The sequence below is a fragment of the Mya arenaria genome, chromosome 3, assembly GCF_026914265.1.
Source record: "Mya arenaria isolate MELC-2E11 chromosome 3, ASM2691426v1".
Taxonomy (NCBI): Eukaryota; Metazoa; Mollusca; class Bivalvia; order Myida; family Myidae; genus Mya; species Mya arenaria.
The window spans coordinates 78,125,780-78,135,893 of NC_069124.1; the positions used below are offsets into that span (position 1 = coordinate 78,125,780).

Sequence of the window (10,114 nt, forward strand, 5' to 3'; positions counted from 1 at the left end):
TTTATTACATACGATTAAGTTAAGTTTGAGTTAATGTTTATTTCATACAAAAACACTAGTCTAATATGATTAATGAACAAAAACAAAACATCAAAATAAATAATACAATACTAAATCATGAACAGGAATATTGATAAAATGTATCACAATCAGTTACCAACCTCACAATCATAGAATGCTGCAAATTAGTATTTTTTATCATGGTTCGAGCTGAACTGAATACATTTTTAATGTCGAAAACATCGCTGCCACGTAATGAAATGAATAAGTCACTAAACAGTTAAATCATGATACTGTGATAAACAATGGCTTCTACTTGTAAAGGACATGTTTGGGAATCTTCAGAAGCTCGCTGACGGTGGGGGTTCTACCAGAAGTGATGTTGTAGCGGGGGCGGCGCTGGAGGCTGGCAAGCGATGACATGGATGACGAGCGGCTGGTTGAGGTGGACCCCGGGCGGCGGCGGTGCTGCGTGCGGTGGCGGTACCACTTATATCCGGCGAAACCTGCAAGGCCAACCACCACTAGCCCGCCGACCACCGCACCGACCACGATACCCGTGATTATCAGGGTGCTCAGGTCATCGTCCTCGTCTGAAACATGTCATTGAGTTAAAATTAATTATTTACAAGTCCACTGTTTTAAATTCATTTCCCATTCCTGAACAGATGTGAGTTAAAGTTCTTTTCACAGATCAGGCAAAAAATCATTGTTAAATATGCAGACTTGCAAATATTTTGCACATCATACATTATGGGTTTGTCCGGCAAAGCATCATACTGTTGTTGTTCAAAAAAGGCAGTTTGATTGCAACAAGCTTTCGGCGATATTGAGTAATTGATTCTTTTACAATGAGAGACGTTTGGTGAATACGGCAGGTATAAACTATTGCATGTACAGCACATGGACAAAGAAATGAAGCACTGGAAAATCACGATCATGTCTTTCGTACCGACGTCCGTAAGGTAGTATCTGACATTGAACCCGGCGCCGCTGGTGGTGGCGTCCGTCTTGAAGGCGACCAGGGTGAAGGCGCCGGAACTGTACACTGTTTGCGTGTCCGTGCCGCACGTGCGACCCAACACCGGGTACGTCTGACATGGACCTGGCACATTCGACAAGATCTTAACACGTTTTATGAGCCACTGGTAATGTGTTTAAACATAATTATAAAGTTAGAAAAATTATGAGTAATGTTAACATAATCATATACGGTACGTTCCGTTGATTCTAAGTAAGACACGGAATAATAGAATGGATGACAAAAAGTCACCGAGTATTGCTACAATGAAATAGTCCCCTGCTGGTGTTAATGCCAAGCAAGTGAAAATAATCTTTGCAAAAACTTGCGTTTCATTTCTTATTTATTTTGTTCCTATTGCAAGTGTTGCTTTAGTTATTACTATTTTAAACTTCTTCATTGTCGCATGTGACATAATGGGTGGCACATATAGTATAATCTTAACTTGTATGGTATTTTGATTATTATCATTACCATTGCGACTACAAGTGTCCAAAGAACTGAAACTCGAAGGCTTTACTTTTTTACTTCGTGAGGTATTTCATTACATGTATTTCCCTTGCCGTGTCAACGATATTTTTTATAAATATGAAAATTTGTCCGACATTTGTTTTAAATAAAATTGTGTGTTTGACAAAACATAAAACGACGTGCTCTTTTGTATTTCTACATGTACAATCATGTAACAAACTAAATGTACCCAGTTCATAAACCTAGCTTGAATGATTCTTGAGATTTGCTTTGATCTAAAAATTAAAACATTCCGAACGGACAAAGGATAAACCTATAGTACGCTTTGTGAAACCGAAAGAGAACTAATCATAACCTTTTAAATGTTCAGGCATATAATATTTAGTTTTAAACATGCGACCATTTACCGTTATATACGATCAGCCTGTCGTAGATACAGTTGAGGCTGATTTCGATATCGGCATCCAACACCTCGACCGCCACTTCCTGTGTCTGGTTCAAGTTCTCGATCAGCCAGTATATGGTCATGGAGCTGCAATGAAACACCGAAAACAAGGAGTTCTTGAACGAGCGTTGAGAAGGCACAACATTTGAACTTCCTTTAAAAATATAGAGATAGCATCTTGTTACAGTATTATTTGCTCTGTTGAATACTGATGGCTCAAAAGATTGGCACTTTGTCCACATTCCTGGGAGTTTAGGTTCAGGGTCAATCCTGAAATCCGGATTGAGAGCTTTGAACTAGTGTTCCGTTGTACAGATCCTTTTTTGCACGGACATTTGCATCACAAACTGTGGGAAACACCTTGAAATAAATATAAATGACCCAGAAAACAATTAACAATTATCAGCTGTCACTGTTAGAACCCCTGTTCTTAGTTACACTGTTATACGAAGAAAGCTTCTGTTTAAAATGTCGTTTACTCCTTACTTGTTGTACTGGTCCGGGTATCCAGGCGACGTGAAGTTTTGGTACTCCGTGGTGGCCGTCAGGTTAGCGTAGATATCAGTCGTGACGCAGAGAGGTATTTCTGTGAAGGAAGAAAATGTCACCCTGTATTGTTTCATGAATTATATCCTGGTCAAATGTTCGGAGATGTATTTTATCAAAGATAATGCGTGTCCTTTCATTAGTCAGTTTGGTTGTTGGTCACCAAGATGAGCAAGTGGGTTTTCTCCGGGCACTCCGACTTACCCAACAACGCAGGACAACCCTCTCGCACAACATCGCGCCAACGAGAGTTATTTAGCCTAATTTGATATATTAGTAACTTCCTTAACAAGCGTAGAAAAATAAGTAAGTTTAAACTACTCAAGGTTGGGTAACAGTGTGCAAACAAGGTACAGAAAACGTTTCAGTGATGCGTTTTAGTTGAGATAAAGCGTGCTACCGGATAGTTCGGTCATGTATTTGGCGTTGAACCCGCGGTAGTTTACGGTGGAGTCTGACGTGAACGTTACGTAAAGGAAGCGTCCAGTGCTGCGGACCTCCGGCACCTCGTTTCCGCAGAACGTCAACAACAGCGGGTCGGAGGGACTGTCACCTGTAACACAATAGCCGGATAACACAAACATTACGGTTAACTGAGTAGAATTGAATTCTGTTGTTTCTTGTTTTTATAAGCATGCTATTAAAATAGCAGAGTGTGTTGACCTTTCACTTTTCACAAATGCAAACCGCAAAGGCATATCGCATGGTACATGTGCTATGCCAATCTCAAACTTATATATATATATATATATAGCTTTCAGCAACATGAAGACCATGTTTTAAAACAAACAAAAACTTATCATTGCTTTCTAGACAATTGAACCATCCGTTTTAGAACCCACAGTAAAGTAAATACTGAACAACAATACTGAAGCAAATGAGAAGATATAAGGTTAGTTATAGACTACTGGGCCACGTATCAATAAAGACTGTAAGGCTTAAGACCGTAACCTTCTATGCTTAACACCATTTTGGGCGTAACTGCGTTTCAATAAAAACCTCATGCATAGATTCTGCCTGAAACTTTACGGGTGTTTCAAAGCACAAGTAAGAACCGTACGTAATGTTTACGACTAAGGTATCCCCAGTTGAGCATATATGTACCATCATAGATGTTAACGTAGTCTCCGTTAAGGCATGATTCGTAGGAGGGTTGCAGAAAAGAGTCGACAAACGTCAGATTGATTGCGAACCCAACTTCCGCCTCCACAAGCCACTTGCACACCACTCCGCTGAAATATATACACCGACATGTTTGAACGCTGCTTGCTATTATATAATATTCCGTAGAATGCATTTTAATTGAATGCATATAAGTCAGTATTAATTACGTAAATTATCCATTAACAAGAAGTCCGCGAAATGCACATGTCGCTGGCTTGGAACGCCTACTTTTTTGAACGGAAAAAGATTAAACAATTATTTATTATGAGAACGAGTCTTGTAACTAGAGCAATAAGTTCCAATGTTTTATTGAAGATGAATAGTGTTACTTGGCTGTTGATGGAATTGTTCGAGATGTTATCCTCTTAAAGATAGCAACCAATTGTAGTAAAGATTGGCCCGATAACAAATGGTCAAGATAAAGAGGTGGCAAAGTGATTTTTGCAAATTTCTGACAATTTAAGTGCCATTTTTCCAGATTGAATAATGTGATATGGCTGTTGATCGAACTCCGACGAAAAGGTATGCCCATAAGCAATAAAAGTGATTTTGGTACTTTTTTGAGAATTCAAGGGCTTTAACCCCATATTTAAGAATGTGATCTCAAGGTTGGGGTAGTATGCGCATGAAGATTGTGACCACGTTTGGTTAGGAATGCTCAAGTTATAGCTAGAGAGCGGACAACGTGAATTCTGTCGAACGTTGACGCTTCAGTGGCCATATATCACACAAGAGTGGTATACCTGTTGATCGAACTCAGTCGAGATAGTATGCATTTATATTTTATAAACATTGTAATCATGTAAAGATTGAATGATAAATGCTCAAGAAAGAGAAAGGACATAAACTTGTGACGCCGCCGCGGACGACAACCACACGGTCGAGGTGTCTGCCATGCTATGAAGGCAACAGAAATAATATATAAAGATAATACAGAATCTTGAAACTCAGTAAATAGACGGTTCAGCAGCAGCAGCAGCAGCAGCAGCAGCAGCAGCAGCATGATAAAGGTGCCTTGGATATCGGCTTCGATTCTCGACAGGGTAATTGCAATGCATATTCCGTTAAATACATTTCCTTGGTATACACATACTGATTGATCTGAATTTTGTAGTCGAGCCATTCAGACAAAGTTATAAGACAAACTGTAAATGACCCCTGCCTCTCCGCATCACCCAACCCTACAAGTATCACTGATATAAATCGTACTTCGGATAGTAGTTCGGGTATTCGAGTGTCCGGAAGTACTTCCACGTGTCGTTTGCGGTCAATAACGTTGGATCGGCGGAGCAGGTCTGAACGGGCTCCGTCGTCGTCGTCGTCGTCGGTGCGGATGTCGTTGTTGTGATGGCTGGAATTGACGAGTAATTTTATTTTCCCAAAGTACAATTTCATCGACTGTATACACAGTTTTTTCAAGTAACACTAAACACAGCATTATCGTAAGAATTATCCACGGACGGTCGGGCCATTCCGATACACTATTCGAATGGCGTGGAACGGAAAAGGTCACACTAGGGTATCCGACGATGACGCAATGAATCTTTCATAAACATATGTGTTAACATTAAGTTATACACACCGGTGGAGTTTTGCACATATGTGAGCCGGAAACCTCTCCCAGAGGCTGTTGACGAGGACAGGGTGACGTGCGCGACGTTACCGGAAGTGTAGAAGACGGACGTCTGGCTAGGGTACACGTCGCTCGAGTCACACCAACTCTCCAGAAGAGCGGAATCGGATGTGGAACTTCCTGCAGATCAGACGCATACAAACGTGAATCGTCATATATAAGTGATTGCGATTTCAGTTCAAAATGCATCGGAAATTGAACACAAACGGGAAACTGCTCATACCGTCGTAAATGATGAGGTTTTGCTGAGTACAGTCTGCGTCATATTCCATGTCGGAATAGGCGACCCCTAGCCTCAGTATCGCCCCCACGTCACATGTGATCGTCCAGGTGCACGACACCCCGCTAAGGACATACGAGGCGATGTTTAGATCAGTATTTGCAAATGCGTGTATATGGTACATTACGGTTTGTTAACGGAAGCACCGACTGGTAAGAGACTTGACAATCAATTACAAATGCAAATACAAATACAAAATTAATCGGACATGCCCGTTGCCCACCACAAGTAGAATCAATTGGCTACAGCATTAGTCAGAGTGGCCGAAAGATGTAACTGACCTGTCTAGGAGGACAGGAAAGCCGGGTGAGGTGATGAAGTCAGACTCCAGGGTGGCCGTTAGGCTAGCGGTTGACCCCTGGCAAGATCCATTTGCTAGAGGAGAAAAAGACAAAATAATATTGGTAAATCATAAAAACAAGTGTGATCGGGGCGTGCCTGACGCAGCGAGGTGATGAAGTCTTGTTTAGGCTCGCCGTCAGGGCCGCAGTAGACGCCTTCCATGATTCGTTAGTGGGGGGAGTAAACAGCGCAATGTTAATAGTGCCGTATATAGTAAGTGTAATCTGGACCAGACGAGTTGGCAGAAGGAATGAGGTTCACTTATTGCAACTATTTATTAATATTAATAATGATGAACATCATTGCAGATGATGCGTATAACACCAATCTACTAGTATTTTGTTTCGGTTTGACTACCTACTGCGCTTGAAAGCACCACCTACTTCGTTCAATGCCATAGAAATATTTGATCTTGGCGCCTGCGTACTGGCGGCTGCGGTCTGTCTTCATCTTGAGGAAGGCGTATTGGCCATCAATAGTGATCAGGGAGTTGGTGGACCCCGCCACCACCCGCCCGCACAACTTCTGCACCTGTGAACCTGACGTCGATCCTGGCGATGGATGTCACAAACATAATTTACGTAGGTTTAAGGTGATAAAAAATGGAAATTTATATCAAGATTAATCTTTAGGCTTGGCTCTACGGAGGGACGCAGCATAAACAATTACAAGGATCGATCGAAATGTTTATGAATATAGCTTTCTTCAAGCGAATAAAACAAAACAAAAAATAAGTTTTCTTTAAAATCTTATTTGTTACGAATGACTGTTTTTTTCAACAGTTTTTGCATGGAAGGCTACATAAACGCACTTACCTTGATAGAAGGCGATGGAGTCATAGGCACAGTTCCGGGAGTTTTCCATGAGCAGTTCCTGCACCTCAAACACTAGCGTGCCGTCCGTCCGTCCCGCGTCAAACAGCCAAGTACACTCCATGCTCCTGAAACAGTTCACATCACGTTACAGATTGTTATTGATTGAAAAAGAAGCTGTACGGTACTCACAGCAGCAGCAGCAACAACAGCAGTGTCGACGATGGCTTACGAATAATATTTACCAAAAAACAAATAGAGAAAATGAAATAGTTGCTATTGGTTACATGTAGCCGAAAAAGCTACGTTCCGCGCGTTTTCGTCATTATATTCCAAACTTCTTATACGCATGGCATATCTAACGGACAGTTTTAACAACATAAATGCACTTACGAAAAGTATGCAACCCTGTATCCGGGGGTGGTGAAGGTGTCAACGGCGGAAGTGTTCACGTACACCGTGGCGGCCGCCGTCTTGTCCGTCGCGCTGCACTCTCCGCTCGCTGCCGGAAGTCAACGTTTATGGTTACGTATACACATTTCAAGCACTTGCGGGAAAATCATGTAGTTTCTAGTATAAGCTTAGCTCATGTGTTTATATAAGGTAAATGAAGATGAAAAAGTATAGACTAGTATTAAACATACCTTGTAAAGCGGAGGCGGCAAGGCACGCCATACACAGCCAAATATACATCTCAGAACGCCTGAAGTACCAAGCACGGTGCACAGAAATATATCAACCGAGGTTCAAACGGATTAAAGTTGTTAAACAATAATAAATTCAGATATTTTGCCTTAAAGATGCTAACTGGTGATCGTTATAAGCATATTTGTACTGTAACAACGGAGTGTTTCAATTAAGACGAGAAGAAATTTACAGATCTGTACTCACAAATATGGCACCAAGTACAAGAAGTAAATCCATGTATAACCAATAAGTATATTATGGTCTCATTTGACTGAAAGGTGAAGTAATTAAGGTCGTAATACTAGATTGGCCAGCGAATAAATAAACATGAAACTAGTGATCAACTTCACAATGGTCACTGGTCATTGTATTGATTGAGGATTATTAAATCGTAATGCTCTGCAAAATGACCGAACAAAGACTAAATTTACTGAGGCAGCACCGTGTTTGTTCGGTAGTCAGGACTTACTTGACTGTTTTGCCTTGATGGAACAACAGTAAACAAACACACTTGAGATTCTTCTACAATAATTCGATCATGGCACGGCACATTTTTAAACTATTAATTAATAACAAAAACGAAAACGTTTTTACTACATATGCCGCATTTAAAGCTCGACTCACACGCTTAGCTCACCGTTGTTGTTGTTTTTTGTTTTGATTTTACTTATAAATTAGCATATATTATAATATATTATTTGCCAATATGGATGTGTTTTTTTTATCTTAATAATCTTAAAACTTAGTACTCTTAATAATAACCCGAAACATGGTTGTATAAAATAATCATAGATATATTGGAATTCCACAGGGCAAAAGCCCTGTTATTTAATCATCTGACCGAAATAAACTGGCGAAGCGCACTCTTCTGTAATGATATAAAGTTTCGTGACTTTTGAATTAGTTTCTGTGAAAAAATACCCAGTATTAGACTGGTGGGAGGGACGGGCCAAGATTTTTTTTTCTTGGAGCACACTTTTTAGGAGACACCAAGGACTTTTGGCCTAAAAATAGTGGACATGTTTGCAATCGTCATGAACAACCAATTTGCGAACTTTGGGGAACATTGAAACGACAAGGCCATTTTGACGTTGACTTTTGATGTGTTGCCTTCAAACCAATAAGGGTCCTCTACTTGTAATGTCCAAAGCCAATGATTGTGAAAAAAGAGTTGTATTTGATGAATTAATCAAATTAGAGACCATTTCATTTAGCTACTAAAGGTCACTGAGACCTTTGATCTATTGACCAATAAAATCAATATGGCCATCAACCTTCTTGTAAACGTTCATGACAAATGGCTTAGTCTTTGAATTATTGATTGGAAACCAAACGACAGAAGGACGGATCGATATCACACGTCCCGTCCTGTTCGACGGGCACAGAACAACTTTTTAACTTGTACTTCTACCTTTCACAAACAAAACTAGAGCGAGTACATGCGTGATGACTACTTAAAACGCCGCCACGACACTTATTATTGTAGTACCAGGCAGAGAATATAATTATAAAGATCAAATAATACAAAATAAGTAAGGCACTTGTATACTTTTTATTGTGATCACGTGTACTAACTATCAGAACATTCTCTCTTAATCTTCGTAAGACATTTCCTCTCCAAAAAGTCCATATAGCTGTAAGTAAAATAGGTCAAAGGCATGTCACTCCTGATAAAATAGGCATAAATTTCATGCAAACTATATAAGGCACTAGTTCACTTCGTGGCAAAACATGTATGAAGTTTCCGAACAATTTTCTCTTAAAACTGTGGGGAAAATTTGTTCCACAAATCACAAAAAAGGTATAACGTTTACAAGAGAAGCTCATCGACATTGGACACTGCTTTGCTTATGATATGGAAAGATTTAGTAAAGCCTTTTAAGAAAAATTAAATTGATTTCTGATGGTTGCACAAAGTTGTATGGATAGGGAAGACGAACATTTCGACCTTTTAAGTTCGTGATCCTAAAATCACAACAATGGGTCAAAAACACGTGAAGTGATATGTATATTAATGTTTCAAGGTCCCTTATCAAACTGTTCTTGTGTCGGACAGAATTTCCTTAAAGCCCTGACATTTCACCTATTGATCTTAAAAGATAAAGAAACAATATGGGTATTCTACTGTTCAAGGAAACTTACCTTAAAAAAGTTTCGTGGCCTTCCAAGTAATTTAAGCGACCAACGGTTTCAGAATAATGTTTACCGTGATAACTGGTTCGTGTACTGCTAAAGGGCTACGCGCTACTGTAGTGATATGGTATAACGTCAATGAAATCAGTATCGAGTAATTGTGCGGAAAATGTTTTTTTTAAAAAACGTTGACTGCGACCTTGACTTTTGTCTTACTGACCCCAGCCCCCAAACAAAAGAGGGTCAAGTAATAGTCAGTGGCATCTACTAATATAATTTCATGGTCATAGGTCAATCCAATCTCGAGTTATTTGATCATGATCTCTGACCTACTAACCCCTAAAACAGTAGACGTCATCTATCGGAGCTTCATGGCCCTAGATAAAACAAATCTCGTGTAGAAAACGTTTCAACATAAATTAGCTGTGACCTTGAACTTTGATCTACTGACCCCAAAAACGAATATGAGCCATGGACCGGTCAAGGGCAACCTACTAATGGAATTTCTTGAACCTAGGCCAAACTCTTCTCATGTTATTGAGCGGACAGTTTTTATAACTGTTGCCCTTTACCTTGACAA

The 10,114-nt window shown here is 40.0% G+C and overlaps 1 protein-coding gene across 1 annotated transcript; it reads right to left on the reverse strand.

Moving 5' to 3' along the window:
* Positions 1-312: 312 nt before the first annotated feature.
* On the reverse strand, positions 313-5,684 carry LOC128226290 (deleted in malignant brain tumors 1 protein-like). The gene is made up of 9 exons (XM_052936170.1): positions 5,504-5,684; positions 5,230-5,400; positions 4,857-4,998; positions 3,588-3,715; positions 2,884-3,036; positions 2,424-2,523; positions 1,910-2,024; positions 953-1,145; positions 313-593 (listed from the first exon to the last, which is right to left on the reverse strand). Exons 1-9 carry the CDS (start codon positions 5,682-5,684, stop codon positions 313-315), a joined length of 1,464 nt encoding a protein of 487 aa, XP_052792130.1.
* Positions 5,685-10,114: the final 4,430 nt, after the last annotated feature.

Coding starts and splice junctions, on each gene's coding strand:
- LOC128226290 (XM_052936170.1), bottom strand. CDS start 5,684: ATGTACCATATACACGCATTTGCAAATACTGATCTAAACATCGCCTCG. Junction 3,716..4,856: donor TACCCGAACTACTATCCGAA/GTACGATTTATA, acceptor TATATATTTCAG/CGGAGTGGTGTGCAAGTGGC. Junction 2,025..2,423: donor TACCCGGACCAGTACAACAA/GTAAGGAGTAAA, acceptor GTTTCATTGCAG/CTCCATGACCATATACTGGC.